A 21664-nucleotide genomic window follows, 5' to 3' on the forward strand; every position below is an offset into this window, starting at 1 on the left:
AACCGTTTCATCAAGCCTTAGACCAAAATGGAAATATGTCCAATCCAATTAAGGACAAACACGGCTATTGTTAGACCGTGTTGAGATCTGAAGTGTTATTATATCCATCCATTTATTTTCTGCCGGATTGGCCTCAATTACGGTCACGGGTGAGCTGGAGCGGATCCCAGCTGACCTTGGGTGCACACCCGCATAAAAAAAAAAAAACTAGAATTTGTTGCATACAATTTAGTTGTATTTCACTTTTAAGTGCAATTACATTTGCATTCAATCTTACGGAATCTTATTCAATCTTGTGATGTCTTTTTTTTTTTTCTTGCTGGCTGCCGACTACAACTCATCCTTTCTTCAAGAGCTGAACACACAAAAACAGACCTCTGATCTCAACAGAATCCTGCCCAGTATATATCCACAGTGTCTGATAAGCGAGATCTTGGCAGCATAACTATCCCACTTTCGCTCGACCTGTGATTGAATGCCCTGCAAGAGTTTATTTTATGAGCACTGTCGGACATAATTTACTCAGGATGTCTATATTCATGTTGTTATTTAGAATCTCTCAAGCAAGCAACGTAGCGGCCTTCTTGACATATTCTTTGTGGTGTGTTTAAAAAAAAAAAATGTTGCGGATGAGCCCTCTGGGGTTTATTCCTCTCTTCTGTATTGCATGTCTTATCCATCATACTATATATTTACATACACTCTGTGAAAAAAAATGCATCATTGTAATTCATGCGTATGCACACGGGCTTTGGAAGAAGACATAATAAGACGTCATCATTACAGAATTGGAGGGCATTTCTCTCCTATGTATCTTCCATTAATCCCTGCACACAATATGAAGAAAAAATGTGGCTGTTAGTATTACGGTATTTAAAATATTGAATAGCTCTTGAGTACTCCATATTTTTTTTCTCATCCCTCTGTCTTTATGTCCAACTTAGACATCAAATATTAGCAGATAAAATGTAGCTTTTCTTTGGTTTGATTTTGCTCATGTCATGCTTGTAATTGCTCAAACATTGTTTTATCACAAACATATTTGAAATAGTACTATTTAAACTCCTTAAACTCTAAACATACACACAAGACATTTACTAAAGTAGGGCTGTGCAATTAATCGAAATTCAATTACAATTTCAATTATTGTACGCCACAATTTAAAAATTGGCGTAATCGTGAACAAAAATAAATTATTAATACTAATTTTGAGTTGTTTAAATGTATATATTTGTACCTTTTTTTTTATTTTTAAGTAACTAATTTAATAAATCTTGTTTGGTCCAAAAGAAACTTGTATAATTATAGTGTTTCAAAGAAATGTCTATGACAGACCTACGCTACGGCATTTTAATGTTGGTTATTATGCTTGTATTTGGATTTTATACTTGGTGTAAGTAAAAAAAATAAATAAAAAAAAAAAAAAAAAAAAAAAAAAAGAGAACCACTGGTCTAGTGGAAGAGTGAAAAAACTGAACTCAGCTCCTTGCCTCAACAGAAATGACACATTCAAGCTAATTCCAATTCCATGGACCATGGGTAGCCCCCTTTTTTTTTTTTTCTCAGCAGTAATGGAGTGTGTTACTCACACCAAAGCAACCTTGTTACTCATATTATCAGGAAAAAAAAAGTAAATAAAAAGGTTTGTCTTTTTTTATTATATAGCCAAGTTTGTGTTAGACCATTTAGCATAGCCACCTGCACATGCTAACGTGTACATTGGAGGAAAAACATTGACATTACCATTGATTTTTAACCCAGTTACTTTAAAAAAAAATGTATAGAGTAATACAGAAGTGCCTTGAGACCACAATAATGTGACTTTGACTGAAACTGACCTTCGCCCCTTGTACTTTAGAGTGAAAATTTGAGTGCGCTGAAAAGGGTCATAGAATTCAACACACTTCACAACAAGCACCAGCAGATAGTGAACAATTCTTTAAAAAAAAAAAAAAAAAAAAAAGTTTTCATTGCCACTCCAAGTTGAAGTTTACTGTCAGACTAAACATAAACCAAGCAGAATTACATGCTGTGTATTTTAAAGAGCCACAATACTTTGCCTTAAAGATTGCTAGCTTAATGCTAACACATAATGCCTTAAAGATTGCTAGCTTAATGCTAACACATAATGGCATTGAAGAGTTACGGAATAGCATTACAGGTATGTATGTATACAAACATTGTCCATCATCATAGTTGTCAAAAATTTCTTTCATCCCACTGACAAATATTTTCAAGGCAACAGAAACGGTTGTTTGAGGAAATGTAATTGTGTGTTGGGCCCCAATTTGGTTCGTGACGGCCCTGGATAGTCGAACACAAACCATGCAGCGACATTATACAACAACGCTAACATTCGTTATCTTGTGTTAACAACTATTACTGCCGCTTCCTCGGTCTCCTACGGTAGTTGTGAAACTCTTCTTCATTTGTGCCTGCATTACACTGCCTCCAGTGGCCAAGTCGCGCTCACCAAAACCCGAGAAGAATTGCACCTAAATTGTCCTCCAATTCTGGATTCACGCTGCACCTTGCAAAGCGCAACACAAGCTGGAGTGAGTTGTGAGGAATGTGGAGGCCTTTGCCAGTTGCCACGCAGTGCCAGGTGCAGTTCCAGCCGGCCGCGGCCACATTAAAGCTCACACTGAGCAGAAAGCCTAAACATGAAAATGCTTCCCTGTCCGGGCCGGGCGAACAACAGGCGCTTTTGTTTGCGGAATCACCTGCCATGGGAGCCTGATTTGAATATTTCAGTGAGCTGTGTTGTGTTGTGCGCGAGAGCAAAAACAAAACCGCAACACGGAAACAGGTGTGTGGGGCCCGATAGAAACATATGTGAAGAGGCCGTTAGATTGTTGATAAGACATATGACGTATTTTTTTTCCTCCATTGGAAACATGCGGCCAAATCATAGCTTCAACAAACAAAAAAAAGCCTGCAAATCATACGCCAGGCGTGGTCATTGAGTAGAAATGTGTGCATGTCATTGACTATTATGACACATGAGTCTGCGGTCTACCTTGTGGAGCTCGATGCGGATCCTCTCCTCTCCTTTATGCGGGCTCTCGGGCCACAGGTGATAGCTGGAGCCGTAGTTGGGGCTCTCTCGGCTGCTGCTGTTGCTGCCGGTCGCGCTCGACTGTGTCGCCGGGGGCGGGTCGCCTGGCGCGGGGGTCCTCGCGCACTTATTGCGGTCTCGGGCTTCTTCACAGTGCCGGCCCGGCGTGCCGCTCTGCTGCCGCTGCTGCTGCAGCAGTGGAGCCTGGTGAGTCCTACATAGCTCGCCGGAGCCGCTGGCGCAGTGGTTGATAGGCAAGCTGCTCCCCACCAGCAGCTGCTGCCGCGCTCTTAATTGCGGGATCTGTTGCTCCTGCGTCTGAGGCTCGAGTGCTCGTCTGTCGGTGCACCTTCTCTGCGAGTTCGCGCGGATTCCTTCAGGGGAGGAGTCCCTCGGTGGGAGTCTTGGGTGACAGTGTTGCTGCTGCAGCTGCCTGTGGTCTCGTTGCCCTCCTGCTCCTCCTCCTCCTCCTCCTCCTCCTCCCCTGCAGCGTTCCACGATGCTCGCCTGTTGGTAATTACTGGCACTCCTTCCCAGACGATCCGCTCGCTTGGATTCCCGAGAAAACAGCAGTGAGGAGGAGGAGGCGGTGGTCGGCGGCGGCGGCGGCGGCGGTATAGGCGGGGGGAGAGGCGGGGAGGAGGGCTGCGGCGGCGCGGCGCGATTTTGTGAATGGTTCGCCTCCTGCGTGGAAAAACTGCAGTGGCAGCTCGGGGCCCAGGGATCCCGCTGCGAAGCGGCCGGCTCCTCCCGGCCCGCCGGAGGTGCAGGCGGTGGCGCGTCCCCGCCGTGCGGCGCTCTCCGCGCGGGCTGCAGGCTCACGCACGGCAGCTCCTGGAGGCTCCGGCGGTGGGCGTCGGTAGTCGAAGCGCGGTCTCGGTGGTGGGAGGAAGAGGGCGGGGGCGGCAGGCTGAAAACAGGCAAGTCCGGCTCCCCGCTCGGCTTTTGCTGGGGGTTCTGGTGCTGGGAGACAGCTCCCGCGTACCGATGCCGCATCCCCGTGATGGCCGAGGCTCGCTCTGGTTGCTCCTTGGACGTGCGCCGCTCCGACGCCCGTTCATTGCGACCAGCCCGGCGGAATAGGAGCGACTTGTATCATTGGTGGCTGTGGCCGGGACCTGCCTTCAAACGTCACACTTGTGCCAAAACGCCGCCTTCGACTGGTGATGGCGGGTCCGTGCCCCTGCTATGCGCACAGGTTGCAGCGGAGCGATCGCGCTTGCTGGAAAGAGGATGTCAAGAATGCAGAAAGGTGCAGGTGGAATCCTGCACACGCATGGACGATAGTCCCAATGCATTGTCAGAAATCACTTTTACTCCCCACGTCGCCAGAGGCCTGTCAAATACGAATATCCAAGCAACTCTTCAATAAAGCATTTTTTTTTTTTTTTTAAATACACGCACTTGTTGGTTCTCATGCATAAAAATCATTTTGTGTTAACCTTGCAGAAATATTTAAAGTGTGTGAGACCAAAATACAATTGTGCCCACAATATATTAATCTTATATTAGAAATATAGGGATGACTGCATGCATGCCACAAAAATATTAATTTGAGGCCCATGCCTTGCTAATTGCTATTGTTGAGTTAGCAAATTGAGTCCATTTGCACTATAAAGCTATGAACAGAGATAGTAGATTGAATTTTATTTTGGTGCACTCCATTTGCTTCCCCAAACATCCAAACGGTTCTCCTTGACCATTTTTTGAAGGGAACAACATGGTTTTGTGTTACCTTGTAGAAATATATTGTGTGCGAACAGCTGCCACCTTATTTTTGTCATTTCTACCTGTAGAATGGTTTAGTCCTTTGCATTAGAAGGGACACAGTTAAAGTGATGATGGATTAATTCAAGCATTTTCAACCCTTAAAAAATAGTTTTAAATGGAGGGGAAAAAAAACATCAATCACTTATGAGATGTTTGCAGGGCAGGAAATTGCCTGTTTGCAAGTCTACCTTTGTGAGGCAAAGTATTGTCTGCCTCATCTTGCACTTTTTTTAATTGCGGATTTATGCAACCAGAAAACATATATAACACACAAACAAATACATTGATGCAAAATTAGAACTGTCTGAAAACATATTGGAGACAGAATCAAGCAATCAAGCCTCCTCAACCCAGTTAGAGAAGGATTGCGCAATCTGCGGTGAGGTGAGTGCTTGCTGCCACACTGCTATAATCTCGCCCTTGCATTTGAACAGCAAACTCGTATATTCAAATTTGGATGATGAAATAAAGGAAATTATTGAAGAGAACAAACATTTTTAAAAAATCGTTTTATTTATTCTTCGTCCATCATGATGCAGGTAAGGGCTAGCTATGTCAGAAAACGACTTAGTAGAATTGTATAATGTTACTAGTAGTACTAGTGCACTGTTTTGCCTCACTACCACTATGAAGTTGTCCTACCAGTTTGCAGAAATGGCATACGTTACAGAAAATGTCCTACTAGTTTCGGGTAGTTGTGCACTTGAAGTATTTAATTGCATACTAGTACTGTATGAAATTAATAACTGTATTGTTATGACACGAGTGCAGATCCCAGAAACGCGGACAACAGAGCAGCTTCCAAAATTTATTTACACAATAAGACAAACACACAAAATATCCAAACAGAAATCGTTTGCAAAGAAAGGAGGAAAAACGGTAACAAATAGCGCACGTAACAACGCGGAAGTAACTAACTAAAAGGCTTGCACCAAACGGGCAAGGAGATCAACTGAAAGTGCTTAGTACAAAAAGGTAAGAGTCAGAATTCAAAAATCACTACACTATAGAACTCACAAGGGTTAGGCAAAATCGTAGTACAGGCAAGGCGGAAATCGAGGTCGAGGAATAGTCGAGGCTAGGCTTGGGCATTGGTGGCTGGCAAGAGAATAGTCCGACAAGAGACTTAAATACACAAGACTAATTACATGAATGAAGACAGCTGCTTGGGTTGCGTTGGCGCCCCTCGTGGTCAACTGGCTGTAAGACAACAACAAACAACTGACAGCGCAGCCTGACAGCTCAAAACACGACATGTATGGAATATTTAGTTTTGATTTTATATCCTTGATGTCCAGGTTAAGGTCGTATGATGCACTATGTGCACGAGCACTCGGAAGCACATCCGATCGTGTCAGTAATCGGAAAATAATTTTCTGCTTCGCTTCCCGTCCTGCTTAAAATGAATGGACAGAAAACTCAAAACACTATAACTGACACAGAGTAGGGATGCACAATAATGCTATTTTCAACCGATACCTATAAACTAGGGGTGTTAAAAAAAAAATCGATTCGGCGATATATCGCGATACTACATCGCGCGATTCTCGAATCGATTCAATAATCGGCAGAATCGATTTTTTTTTTTTATTTTTTATTTTTTTTTTAGGATTCACACCTTGACATGGAAGAATGTTATATGAACGGCACATTAAGCCTTAATATTTTTATTTTAATGCTGTTCAAACATGAAACAGATTACAACCTCTATAAGACTGAAATTTCAGATAAATAAATAATACATTTTCATATAAATCTTACACTCTACAAGCTTACTGATTAGTATTTTCTAAATATGAATGAAAAAAAATCGCAACAATCGACTTATAAATTCGTATCGGGATTAATCGGTATCGAATCGTGACCATTCGTATCGGGATTAATCGGTATCGAATCGAATCGTGACCTGTGAATCGTGATACGAATCGAATCGTCAGGTACTAGGCAATTCACACCCCTACTATAAACCAATAATTTAGAAAGTGCCGATATCGATAACCGATAAGTAAGCCGATAATTGTTTGCAAAATTAACTTGAATACAAATATACTCTCAATTCCTACTATAAGTCTAACATGTACAAATACATTGAAACATTGTTTTTTAACAATTTTATTGATATGAGCCACAACCACAACAAATGGCCCAACGTGGCATGTTTATTATTATTGCCCGATTTCTTTATTATCTAATTTATCTGTATGACACCAAATTGTTTGATAATTGCCGATCATTTTCGGCCAATATCTCTATTATCTGGTTTATCTTTATGACACCAAATTGTTTGACAATTGTCAATAATTATTGTTGAATTTGTCTATGATATGGTTTATCAGTATAAAATTAAATTGGTTGATAATTGTCGATAATTTTTGCCGAATTTCTTTATAATCTGGTTCATCTGTTTGACGTCAAATTGGTTGATAATTGCCGATAATTTTTGGCAAATGTCTTTATTATCAGCTTTATCTGTATTAAATCAAATTGGTCGATAATTGCCGATAATTTTCTGTGAATTTCTTTATTATCTGCTTTATCTGTATGATGTCAAATTGGTTGATAATTGCCTAATTATCGGCAAATTTCTTTATTATCTGGTTTATCTGCATGGCACAAAATTGGTTGATAATTGCCGATAATTATCGGTGGATTTCTCTATTATCTGGTTTATCTGTTTGACGTCAAATAGGTCGATAATTGCCGATAATTATCGGCCACCGATATTATCGTCCATCCCGAACAGAGAGATTACTATAATATCACTACACTAGCAAAATTTGGCATTTACATGTGTACCTCTGCCTTACTGTTTATTTTATAAATGGCTTAATGGGCTGCTCACTTTGAATTGCTGGCCCACCGGGCATCTGCCCGCTATGCCAAAGGGCCAGTCCGGCTCTGCTATACGGTGTTTGTGACCATAACACGTAGTACAATGTACTTTTTTAGTAGTACAATGAATTTGATCCTTGCCGAAATGCCTGCTACATACATTTGTGTCCTGAATAGCAACAAACCTCTTCCAGGTGACTTTAGGAAAACTGTAGAAGCTAATTTCACTATTCTAGCAAATTTGAACCAATAAGTGTCTTTTCTTTATAATATGGATGTTCGATAACACTTTTTTTTCCCCCATGAGTACTCAACTCTTGCGCAGTCACTGATACCGATACCGATACCAAGTACCACTTGTATTGTTGACATAAAATTTTCCCACCCAATAAAAAACAATACCGATAATTTTGAAGAAAAACCTATATATCCCAATAAACCAATTTTCCTTAAAATTACATGAAATGAATGGCATTTTTTTTCCCAATAATTTCTAATTTGTAGTTCTTGATTGCCACATCTGTCCAGTAAAACATGAACATTTTATTGTGCTGTTGATGTATATTTCTATCGATTTCCCTCATTACTGTGTATGCTTGAAGAAATTACTGTAATGACACGGCCGCATTGTATATCACACATTGGCACAAGAAATTCCTAAAGCTCAGCCATATGAGGCAGGGAGGGCTCCAAAGACTGCAACGGTGGCACAATTAGCCTTAACGCTGAGGTCCACTCTGTTTTATGGCTGCAGGGATCCGGAGCCGCAAGCCAGGGCCGCATTAGAAACCTGATCATTTTCATTAAGTAATTGGCTGCTGTGACCTGTGTGAGTTTCTTGGCAAGATGGAGTTTCATTTGTTAGTTTGGGCAGCAATGTTACTGTTTCCGCATGAATAATTAAATCTAACTTTACAACTCCTGGACACTCAAATAAACACTCACTGACTAGCCAAAGCCTACATCACCTCAGTTTTGCTTATTCTACTTTTTTTTTTCTCACTACCCTTAACTCAATTGCCTGCTTTGAGTGTATTAGTTTATTTAGCAACTGTGACTAAAAAAAGGATTGTTAAAAAATGTATTTCTGTTCGTTCTTTCAGAAAGAGCAACATGACATCATAATAGTAGTTGAGGAAACATGGAGGAGGCCAACATGGTGAAAGTAGATAAGAAACCCATAATTACCAAGGGAGAACCTAGCAGAAGGAAGCAGCGACATGTCGTTAGCGTGTGCGAAAAGAGAGAAAGACACCAATAGTGTGCACGCGGGTTGCACAGATCTCTCAAAAGAAAGAGTGTGATAACATAGCTCGGATGTGAAGCATTCGCTAGAAAAGAAATAAGGAAGAGTGTTGGAAATTGGGAGGTAAACCAGATATAATCACACAGACTTGTGAGGGATTTTCCTCTTATCTTAGCACAAAATCTTCGAGATAAGAGACCTCCCTGTTATTAGCATCGCTATTCCTGCTATTTGTATAGTGGCCTTTTGTATACAGTGTTCCCACGTGATATTTCAGATTTTTAATCAATCTAATATATATATATATATATATATATATATATATATATATATATATATATATATATATATATATATATGGCTTTTTAACAGTATAGTGGACACCTTGCTATATAGCAAATATAATTGACAGCCATTGAAATGCATTGGGAATAGTGTTGTTGCTCCCTGTGTGTTATAGTTATATAGTAGCAGTTGTTTTAAAGGTTCTTAATAGCTGTAACAGTTATGGCTGTTCCATAAGCTCAACTTTCTAGATATATGTTAGCAATAAGCTAGCGGACTTTCTTAAAATTACCATAACAGCTATGCTAATTCTGTTAGCATGTTCATGATGTTCTACATGTATACAGGTATTAGCATTAAAGCTGTTCTATGGAGGAATTTGCCAAAAAACAAAACTTTGCAATAGCCTTTTTATTTGTCCATTTATGACTCAAACAACTTCTAATTAGCATATTAACACCTTTGTTGTCCACAATGGATAGGCTACTCCTGCGAGTCTCCTGCATAGTTTTCAGACTGGATTTGTGTTAAAAAATTTCTCGCCCGCGGTCTGCGGATGTGACGTCTTGCACGTATTGTGTATGGAAAGAAGGTTTTTTTTGTAGTTTCATTTTTCGATCACGCCTGGCTGTAGCGATTCAGAATTTAATTTCCTGCATTGAGCAGCTTTAAGCTAGCAGTCTTGTTTATATTTACCATAACAGCTATGCCAATTCTATTAGCCTGTTACAGTATATTAGCATTAAGCTAGCGGACTTTGTGTTGGACTTTTTTTTCCCCCCATGACAGTATTACAGTAAACTTCAATGGTCATGAAAAATAACAGCTCTGAATTTCATTTTGAGAACTTTGCGAGCGAGAAAATGAACAATGAATATGTTAAAAGGTGTGTTATAGCAGGTTTAAATGTGTTTAAAGCATGTAGGCTGAATGTATCGTGCGATAAACGGGTTCACTGTACTTGCCCTTTACGCTTTGGGCCATCTTACAGTAATTTGTGCAGTGTGTTTGCCAGATGTCCTTTAAAGACCATCCGTCATTTTACCTTGCCAGCATTAAATGGCTGATTTAACTGGTGTTACATCTCGGAGCTTGGTGTCTTGCCCAAACTCATTGACACTGCAAAAGCCTGTTTGAAGAAATGAAACTTGTAGGGGTGTCTCTTTTATGATATTCTCTCAAACCAGCAGATCATCAAAGTGTCATAATATAACGTCCGTGTCCCTCCAGTAGTGAACTGCAGTTCAACATTTGTTTGCTTAAGCTGAGTTTTATCCCACCCGAGTGCACACGGTAATGTAAGTAATATAATGTCCTTCTGCAGTGATCCAAGTTCCCCAAGGGTTTCAGTGTCGGCAAAGATGAGCTTGCTTTCAGCAGAAAAAAAAATAAAAAATAAAAAATCCCTTCTAGGTTGGGATGATGATTAACGCCGATGGTATTGTTGCGTTTAGAACTGCATGATAACGCATTTGTTAGCTAGACACTGTAGTTCCCTCTAATATGGAGTCAGATTTAATGTAACTCATTGATGACAAACAAGCTAACATGGCTTTGCTAATACTTGTTACCAAAGTTACATACAGTCATATAAAAGCGAAACTTGGGTAGAAGTATCAGTATCTTAGTATAAAATTACTTTAGTTAGTTTATTTTTACTTTTTTTCCAGATGTAGTTAGATATCTGTGTAATGAGCAAAGTTAAGCTAGCTCACATTAGCCAACAAGCGCCTGATAGTCCAAAGTTTTGACGTAGTTACCTATCTGTGTTAGCGAATGAGTGAAGTTAAGCTAGCTCACGTTAGCCAACAAGCACCTGATAGTCCAAAGTTTTGACGTCGTTACATATCTGTGTTAGCGAATGAGTGAAGTTAAGCTAGCTCACGTTAGCCAACAAGCTCCTGATAGTCCAAAGTTTTGACGTCGTTACATATCTGTGTTAGCGAATGAGTGAAGTTAAGCTAGCTCACGTTAGCCAACAAGTGTGCATTAAGTTTGCACATGCGCGAGGGAAAAAAAAACCGAGGCTATCAACTACCCTATCAATTTGAATGGCGGAGATTAGAGTGGTGACAATCTTTGCGTAACTGTACACTTTAAAGCTCGCAAGTCAACTTCCCCGTTGTCAGTAAACCACACTACTACTACTTTCCAGTAGTTTCGCCTACCCACAATACACCACGCCGCTACCCATAATGCACCTTGAATTCGAGATACGCACTTCGCTTATTACCATAAAATTGCCACAAGATACCAATATCTGCCGCCATGGCGAGTACCAATACCTTGTAATAAAGCCGGGTATTGGCCCGATCCCGATATCTGGTATCGGTACTCGCCAATCTCTAATTGAAATGTGAAACAAATTAGTGATTTTTTGTGTGTGTTATATTGAAAACAAAACAAAAATAATTAAACACTTTTTTAAAAAATAAAAACTGGAGATAAACTGATTGAAAAGCTACAAAAAAATGCAAATTTGGACTTTCTGTTCATTGTCTTGCCTTGATTTGTGGTCATGCCTTTGAGGACGGCCATCTTGTGTCTTTGTCAATTCCGAGCATGCCACAGCTTATTTGAGGAACTCACATGATGGCCAAGCATAAGACGTCGGGATCGGGGGGTGGGGGGCCTCCATTCAATGTTTCGACTGCCGAACAACAACGTGACATATTCTGGTAGCGAGAGCGAGAGAGAGGCGCCGGCACTCGTGTAAACGCGGCTCGCCCAACGTGATGAACAACCTGCGATGGTGGCGATAAGACACAAGTCGTGACTCAAACCGGGCTGCTGCATTCCGGTGCTGGATGCAGCCGCTGTGAAATGATACCGAGGGCAGGCCGGAGACGGCGCATCTGGGAGATAGGCGCTGCCAGCCGAGCCACAGGAGCGGGAGAGGCAGGGCTCTGCGCCCAATGCTGGAATTTATCTCTGACATTGAAGATCATTAGTTTGATTTGCTCTGGCTACTCAAATGACTAAGCAGCTTCGCCTCCCTTCAGGAAGCGGCAGGTAATCGGGAATTTCAGTCGGGGCGCCGCACAATTGCTACCTGGGCCTTCAGTGATTCACCTTACTTTAGTCCACCTCTTATACCACCACTGTCACGTTACTATTATAGAAATCATCAATACTATACCAAAACGCAGAATAACTACACAACATAATATTTATTTCTCTAATAATGCAACAGAAGCAAACGATTTAAATAAAGCACATACTCACCAGAGTATGTCCTCCCAACTCTCCACCGTGACTATAAATAGTATCATTTGTCTATGAACTAATCATCATCTGCAAAACACTGTATCATTGTTAATATTAAGGAAAAGAAACAACAAATAGCTCAACCTACAACAAAGAATAACTTTATTGAAATTGTTTTTTAGTCTTGATCAGAAAATTGTGAGGTTCTGAGGTTGGATCCCAAAAGCGCAGACACAAACAAGAGTTTTAACACTTTATTCTCATAACATCAAAAGGAGTGGAACTAACTTGACTTGACCAGAAAAAACGAGAAGGCATCGAGGAAGAGAGAAGCAGGTAAGCAGGTGGCCAGCTGGACAGATGAATAATCCGACAAAAACACACACTTCTCAAAAAGACTTATATAGACAGTGAATCGATCTGATTGGTTGTGGACTAGATAAAGAGATTAAAGATTCTTGACATCACGTAGCTCCTGACATCACATAGCTTAAGACCAGTTGAAACTAGATGCCGGTTACGTCAGTTCAAAACAGACACTTGACCTCACGGTCATGACCCAAACATAACATTTGCATGACCGAAACTTAACCCTGTCATGACTCAGTCAAAGGACCATCGGAGGTCAAAATGAATAGTGTGATTAATCTGCGTTAATACATGATTAATTTTTTTGTCATTAATTAATTAATGCTTTTATATATATATATATATATATATATATATATATATATATATATATATATATATATATATATATATATATATATAATAAATTAGCTGTGAATAATATACACTTTCTTAACTCCATGACATATTCGATTTTTTTTTTTTTTTTTTTTTTTTAAGTCACTGCATACCGAACCGAACCGAACCGAAAATCGTCAGCACATAACCGAAAACCGAACCGAATCCAGAACTCCATGGAGAGCAAATCTAAAAAATTTAATTGTAAATGTAGATCAAAATAGTGCACACAAAACCATGCGAGGGAACCACAAAATGACTCGAGAGCCATCCTCCATATTCATGCAGGAGCTATTAGCTCTGACAAGCGTCTTCTGCATCGCACAGGAAGAATAAGGAGGCAATTAGTCAATACATGCAGACATTTCCTCTTCTGCTAACCACACCACACTATTAATTTACTGAAATATTATATTGCCCTCATTGTTTATTTATAAGATAATAATCGATCATCAAAGCCACTTTTTTTTCCTGTGGGAATTATTTTAAGCAAAAACAGAAATCTAACTAATATATTAATATCTACCATTCAAAAGTTAACTGCCGCTTAGAAATGTCCTTACTTACAAAAAAAAATAAAAAAATAAAAACTGTTTTGTTCAAAAGTGCACAATAAACTCATATTGTCCGCCCCGCTGCTGATTTACACCCATACCGCTTTTTCATTCACTTCTTTCTTTATGGTCAATTTGTCGGGCACCATCTGAGACGTTATCTCACCAGTCTTGTGGTTGGTGCCTCTTTCGTCTGGGTGCGCTGATACGAGCCAGGGTGCAGCAGCTGCTTGCATAAAAGCACAGCAAACACCTGCTTGTTTTGACACGAGCGCCGGACCGTCAAGCTCCTTTCACTCGTGATGTCACGCCATTACCTAATTAGCACATAGGCCAATTTCTACAGCCGTCTGTGTGCGTCGAGGTACGTGCGTTTTCCCCTCCCGTAATGACATTCTGCTTCAATGTGTGCAAGGGAACATGTGACGTGTGGGGCGTGTGCGCTAATGCGAACATATTGTCCGGTACCTGTGTGGGCGGATGAGACCAGCCCAGGGAGGCTGAACTTGTTCATTTTTATTTTATTTTATTTTTTTTTACAAATATGCTGATGAGGGATAAAGCGAGGAGAACGCTCATCACTAATGCAAAAGTTCAAAGACTCGGTCCGTGTCTCATCATCAGAGCGATGGACACAAAGGAGGTGACCGACTGACACCTCCCACTCCACCATCTATATTAAGCACGGCCAAGTAAAAAACAGGGGAGCACCTTTTGCAAACAAGTACGTTTGCATCTTAACCAACACAGCTCAATGCACACCTTTAGTCAGATAGTCAGATACTACTACTAATAATAATAATAATAATAATAACGTTTTTAGATTATGTAATCATTAGGGGTGTTAAAAAAAATCGATTTGGCAATATATCGCAATACTACAGCACACAATTCTCGAATCGATTCAATAGGCAGCCGAATCGATTTTTTAAATCCATTTTCCATGGAAAAATATTCAACAAAACGTCTACCTTTCACACCTTAAGCATGGAAGAATGTTATATTAACTCATTCACTGCCAATGACGACTATAGACGTCAAAAATCCAAGCAAACAGCCAGTGCAAATTTTGACAAGAAATTTGAATTTAGTTTTAGTTATTCATTGTTTTCATTCATAGTTATTAATCATTGTTGTTATTAATAACAACGATGACAACAATTTCATTGCTAAGTGCTACCATCGTGCGTAGAACACGGGCGTTGACGTTCTTGTGATCGGTCTTGGTCTTACTGAGACCACATCCTGGGTCTAGGCCTCCAAAAGTCAATTTTAGTCGACTAAAATTGCTCTTTATTTTTGTTGACTAAAATTGGATTAAAACTAAAATACAATCAGGTGACTGAGTTATGACTAAGGCTTTAATTAAATTTAGTCAGAAGACTATAACAAACTAAATTATTATTTTTTTTAATAAAATTTTAATTTTAAATTGTCTTTTTTTTTTTTTTTCAAAATTAACACTGGCTGTTTGCTTGGATTTTGACGTCTATAGTTGTCATTGGCAGTGAATGAGTTAATGGAACATTTAGCCTTAATATTTTATTTCAATGGTGTTCAAACATGAAAAATGTTGTTAAACCTATTTGTTACTTAGAGTAGCTCACAGTTCTAAGATAATAATACATTTTCATACAAATTTTACAGTGTACATGTATAAGTTTACTGAATGGTATTTTCTAAATTTGAGTAAAAATATCGCAACAATCAACTTGTAAATTCGTATCGGGATTAATTGGTATCGAATCCAATCCTGACCTATGAATCGTGATACGGATCGAATCGTCAGGTACTAGGCAATTCACACCCCTAGTAATCATAATAATAATTAGGGACGTTCAATACCACTTTTTTTTTAAGAGTACTCAACTCTTGAGTAGTCACCGATACCGACACCAAGTACTAGGGATGTACCGATATCCAAACATCACGAGACGATATTATCACGATATGAAGGTCACAATACGTTAATTATCACGATATTGTGGGGGCGTTGGCGATATTTAAAAAAAGATCACAATTTTGTAAAAAAAGAGCTCATACTAAAAAAAAAAAAAAGCACAATATTGTGCTTTTGTACATAACAGCAATGCGTCTAAACCACCTACAATCTCTAATAACAATATTGAGGCACTTACTTGGTAATGCAAGCACACATTTATCGCTTCACAAGCAAATTAGGTTCCCTTCATCAGACAATTATAGTGATTTGAAACATAGAAGGCCAAAACATCCCTAATGAAAATTAAATTGCACTAATAAAATAGCCACTAGATGGTGCTAGAACTGCACAAATGGAAATCAACCTGACTTTTTTAACATGTGTTCCTTTTAAATATTGTGAGCATGACGATGACGATATTGTGGCAGTTTTCATATCACGATATCACGATTTTGCCTTTATCGTGACATCCCTACCAAGTACCGATACTACTACTTAATTTTGATACGTCAAATGTTCCCCCAAAAAACAATGACCTATCATTTTAAAGGAAGAAATGAATGGCAATTTTTTATTCTTCTAATTTCTTAATTGTAGCTCTTGATTGTAGAACAGCTATGAGAGGGCCTTGTATCGGCCACAGTTGCAAGTACCGATACCTTGATCTGCCTAATACTAACACCTGGTATTGGTACTTGCCTACTTGCCCATCCCTCATAATAATAACAATAATAATGTAAAATACAGGTGTAAAATTATTTATTTTAGTAAAAAAAATCATTAATACTTGTGATTTAAATGTAAGGTTTATAGGCTAATTGAGTAATTATTTAATTAAAAAAATTCTTGCATAAGTCATATATTAAATGCGGACAAAACCCAAACTGATGGTCTTTGGAAAACATCAAATAAATTGATGTGCAAATGACAAATGTCTACTGGACAAGTAGACTGTACGAGATCGAAATTCTCAAGTGTAATATTACACCTCAAATTCTGTTGTGTTACAATAAATTCTTACATTTAAAAAAGTGCAACCCGTATATTTTTACTTGCAATAAATGAATGAACCAATTATTTAATAAACTTTAAAATACAAATAAGTAAACACATTTACAAAAATAAATGGAGCAAATAAAATTGTTTAATTTAATAATAAATTTGAAAAATATTTCAAATTTTATCATGTTATTGTTTCTTTTTATTGTAATTATTTGATGCATTTGACCCAATGTTAGAGGGAAATGGCTAAATTAATAACTACATTACTGCATCTAAACTAATGGCTGCTAACGATAGGCCTGCAGGCACTGGGACATACTTTGCTGACACCGGTTCTATTTATTTATGTATTTATTTATTTGCATCCAACAGCATTTCTTAAGCAAAGCAAACTAAGAACTAATACGCGAAAATTCAAAGAGGTGCTTGAATAATTCAGAATTGTTACAGCATGAGAGGATGAAAACAATCGGTACAATCGGTTAAGGCTTCTCCTCCATGCAGTGAGAGTCTGCTGGGGGTTTGGCAGTGGAGGTGACATAATGGCTCTAGGGGGGTGCACACTTCTCGGGGGACAGAAGAACATAATGGCACTAACCTTTGTGCTGACGTGCTTTGGTACAACAAGCTATCTGTTTGTTTTTTCATCAGCTCGTTCTAAAATGTTGCCCCTTTTATTTACTTCATTTTCTCATGGAAGACCTTTTATCACAATTTCAATAAATTTGTAATAGGAATATGGATTTTCTTCCCAATAGAAATGTGACAATACATCGATATTGCGCTAAATCGTGATACTTTGTCTCCCGATAGATTATCGATACGCCTTCGCAAGTATCGAGATATTTGTAGTTAATGTACAACCACTATAACGAGTGCATTGTTCATTACTTATTAGGGGTGTTAAAAAAAAATCGATTCGGCGATATATCGCGATACTACATCGCGCGATTCTCGAATCGATTCAATAATCGGCAGAATCGATTTTTTTTTTTTTTTTTTTTTTTTTTTTTTTTTTTTTTTTTTTTTTTAGGATTCACACCTTGAGCATGGAAGAATGTTATATGAACGGCACATTAAGCCTTAATATTTTTATTTTAATGCTGTTCAAATGTGAAACAGATTGCAAACTGTTTGTGTACAGTGGCTCACGGTTATAAGCCTCAAGTTTTAGATAAATATATTCATACAAATCTTACAGTGTACATGTACAAATTTACTGATAGTATTTTCTAAATTTGAATGGAAAAAAATCGCAACAATCGACTTATAAATTCGTATCGGGATTAATCGGTATCGAATCGTGACCATTCGTATCGGGATTAATCGGTATCGAATCGAATCGTGACCTGTGAATTGTGATACGAATCGAATCGTCAGGTACTAGGCAATTCACACCCCTATTACTTATTGAGCAATTACTTGGCGGGGCCGCTAGGGGGAGCACCTCATAAGAGTGGCGGGGAAATGGACGGAAGTCTTCAGGCGAAGAAGACTCAGGACGTTACTTTTACTTGTGGAAGACGTTTATCTGTCCATCAACTAAGTTTTGCATATGTTTCTGTGGAAAATGTGGATTATATCTTTAATTTTAAAGTTGTAAAACATATTCTGTTTCGACTTTTTGACACACACAACACAATTTCTGAGGTATAATGTTGATTTAATATTTAAGCAATTTATTTATTTATTTATTTATTTACTTTTATAATGTTACACAGAAAATTTGTCATAGTTTATAAAATGAATCAATCAACTATATAACTGACTGACATGTTGCATGACAATTGCTATTTGTTTATGTTTATATGTTATGTTTACATGTTCAATAAACTTCAAACTTCACAATAGTGTTTAAGAAAGATACTTTTTTTCACAGAAAGTTGTCTCTGTTAAGAAGACATTTGTATTTGTTTAAAAAAATGCACTAAATTACTTACTGTGAAGAAGACACCAATTTTGTGTTTTGGTGATGGTACAAAAATAAACGATTTTCTCATTGAAAAAAACATCAGTTTATGTCTTGAGTAGTTTTATCGTAGATTATCGCGGATTTATTACCTGACCAATATATCAATAATCACAGTATCGTCATATTGTGATATAATCGTTATTGTGAGCCTTGTATCGCATATCGTATCGTGAGGTTCCCAACCGTAATTCCCAACAGTACACAGTAGATTGTGTACACAGTAAATTCTGTAGAGTCAATTTGACAAAGATAAGGACCAAGTAGATTCCATTTTAGAGTAATATTTACACGTGGAAGAGAGTCAAATAAAGAACTGTAAAAAATAAAAGTGACTTGAGGTAGGAACGAACTCACGACCATCAGCTTGGGGAGACAACCGATCTACTCCCTGAGCCACGCAGCACCTACTTTCTGTCAGTATAATTGCGCATGTCAGCTGCAGCTGATTCCATGATTTCGAATCATCCAATCCAAGAGACCAAAAACGAAGTTTTAGTCATGGCTGTGCTCTCAGTGCGGTGTGTTTTGTTTTGTTTTTGTTTTTAGTCTCTGATTGAGCAGAGGGGCGTGTCCTCCTGCGTCGCACCTGATTCCCATTGCCAATCAACGCAATATAAGGACAGGAACTGCCGACACTCTTTGTCGGAGTATTGACCTTGCTAAATTCCAACGTTTTTTTTATGTTCTAAGTGTCCCAAAGACGTATTTATACGTTTGTTTTTTTATTTTTTTTATTTTTTTTTTATGCTAGAGCATACAGAAGGCTTTGATGCAGCCTCTCAACTGCAAAGAACGGTTGCAGAAATGGTAGTTATTACACAAACGGCCAGCAGGTGGCAGCAGAGCAAAGGAGATCAACCAGGGCCATGTAGAAAAAAAGCTCAATTACTTACAATTTTAAATAGATTTGTTAAAACTGATGAAACTTAGCTCTCTTCTAATGCTAATTTCTGCAAAACATCCTTAAAGTCACACAAAAGCTCGTTTCAATGTATCCGCGCAAGTTTCTTACCATTTAGGCACTTTGTCCACACAGCAGCTCGGTTTCAGAGCTTGAAACCAATCATTGTTGAAACGGGGCTCCACGGTGGAAAGATTTCAAAACGCGCCCCGTACGTTCCAATGTGGACGCCATAGCAGGAATGCTACTAGTGATGGCAAAATGAAGCCCCGTAAAGCAGTGAAGCCCTGCAGTGAAATGCTTCACACACACGTAGGGGCTTCAAGATGATTCATTTCCTCGACTACGCCATCACGTGGACAGAAAAATGTATAACATGCTTGGTGCATGCAATAAAATGGTGTAAATCATGCTCTAAATACAAAAGAATATATATTTGAAGAGTGTTTTAACATGAATTGTTCTGTGTTACTTTGTCTATGTTTGTGCTTATGCAACAAGTGAAAATGTGAAATAAGGAGGTAAAATAAAGTGCTTATTCATTTTTATTTAAAAACTATTTTTTTCCGAAGTTTTTGGACTCAGGCGGTTTCTTTTTTTTGCAGAGAATTTCACCTGCTTTGGGAAAAAACTCTTTCACATGGTACTGATGAAGCAGGGGTGCATCGATATGAGATAGCAAGTTTGTATAGAATTGGACGCGTATATTTCTGTGATTCCCAGTACTGAAGGGGACTTTCAACTGTGAACAGAAAAATGTGAATTTTATGTGTTGTCACATTTTATTTTATTTTATTATTGGAATCTGTTAAAATAGTACCGTAATTGCAGTGCATCACCTTCTGAGGTGAGATCTGCTCAAAGTGCTCCTAAACAAGGGAAAATCTCTTTCTTGCTGGTTCCATCGCAAAAAGAGGCTCGTCAAATCGAATGCCAAAAGCAAAAAAAGTAGCGCAATAAGGGACCCGAAAACACAAAAAGTGGAGGGGAATCCGTAGCGTTTCTTTGCCGCTTTTATTTCGAACTACACTCAAACCTAGCGAATCATTTCCTGAATCAGTCACGTGGTACACCTGCTTCGTGGGGCTTCAAACGTCACCACGTACGTCATCAACACACGCATTGACACGCCGTTCATGAACCACTCATCTGCATTACTCGGCACACGCTTCAGGGATTCGACCCGAGAAGCACATCACTAAATTCTACTTCTCCCGTGACTGTGCACGAAGCGCAAGTCTGTCAACAACAATGGCGGATAGCCGCGTCTTCCTCGTTTTGCGCAACCTGCTTAGCTTATTTATGCTTTTACAGCAAAAATGTTTTGCGTGATGTTATACTAAAATCACCCGGCATTGTCACTTCAACTGTGTTGTGTTTGTCTCACTGATCTGTATATATTACTGGATAGCCGATAGCCCATACACTCCCGTGCAAGCCGTTGAAGCGACAGGGCAGCCATCTTACACCTCCCATCTCGCGATTCTTTTCTTTTATCGCTCAGTTGATGGACCCCTGTTGTTTCTACTAAGTACTGTCGCGAATGTTCTCTAATTTCGATACTGTAAATGTTTCGGATCGAATGCCGATAGACGTTTCTTGGGAGGAGCAATATGGCGGCCTCGCGGCTTCAAAACCGGCTAGTCAGATCAGTGGTTCGTCTTCTTCGCTGATTCTTCTTCTACGCTTTCCGTTAACTGTGGGTCAGCGCTACAACGTCACTCCAGACTTGGCATATATATTATTATTAGAGATAGACCGATAAGGTTTTTTCGGGCCCGATACCGATACCAATTATTAGTAGTGAAGGATGCCGATAACCGATATTTGGAGCCGATATTCATTTTCACTAAAAAGGGACATCAAAATTTGGAAAAAATACAAACTCCAGCTCTTATCTTTTTTTTTTTTTTTTTTTTTTTTTTTTAAAGCATATGTTTATTGAGCAACTTTTAGGGTTAGTAAAATATTTTTTTAAGGGTTTTTTTTTCTACACGAAATAAAAGTCTTCCAAAATTTAAAAATATCCAAAGTATTAAATTTTTACTTATCTCAGTTTTAATTTCAACCAAAAACAGAAGGTGCAGAGAGTTCCCAGGGTCGACAAAAATGAAAATAAAAACTTTTTTAAAACATTTACATTTAAAT

General features: G+C 38.8%; 2 protein-coding genes across 3 annotated transcripts in view; one reads left to right on the forward strand and one right to left on the reverse strand.

Moving 5' to 3' along the window:
- The window catches only part of kcnn1a (potassium intermediate/small conductance calcium-activated channel, subfamily N, member 1a), a 118152-nt gene that overhangs the window by 91441 nt on the left and 5047 nt on the right, over positions 1-21664 (reverse strand). The window contains exon 1 of one of the 2 annotated variants that reach the window (XM_077517690.1): positions 3020-4309. The exons of the other annotated variant lie outside the window; for it this stretch is intronic. Within the exon in view, the coding sequence (XP_077373816.1) occupies positions 3020-4054 (1035 nt within the window). The 5' untranslated portion in view covers positions 4055-4309. Of the gene's footprint in view, positions 1-3019; positions 4310-21664 lie in introns of those variants that run through there. 2 annotated transcript variants of the gene reach the window in all.
- LOC144016528 (uncharacterized) overlaps positions 1-21664 on the forward strand; it is a 106207-nt gene that overhangs the window by 4406 nt on the left and 80137 nt on the right. The window lies entirely within an intron of this gene.

This window comes from Festucalex cinctus, chromosome 1 (assembly GCF_051991245.1).
Source record: "Festucalex cinctus isolate MCC-2025b chromosome 1, RoL_Fcin_1.0, whole genome shotgun sequence".
NCBI classification, from domain to species: domain Eukaryota; kingdom Metazoa; phylum Chordata; class Actinopteri; order Syngnathiformes; family Syngnathidae; genus Festucalex; species Festucalex cinctus.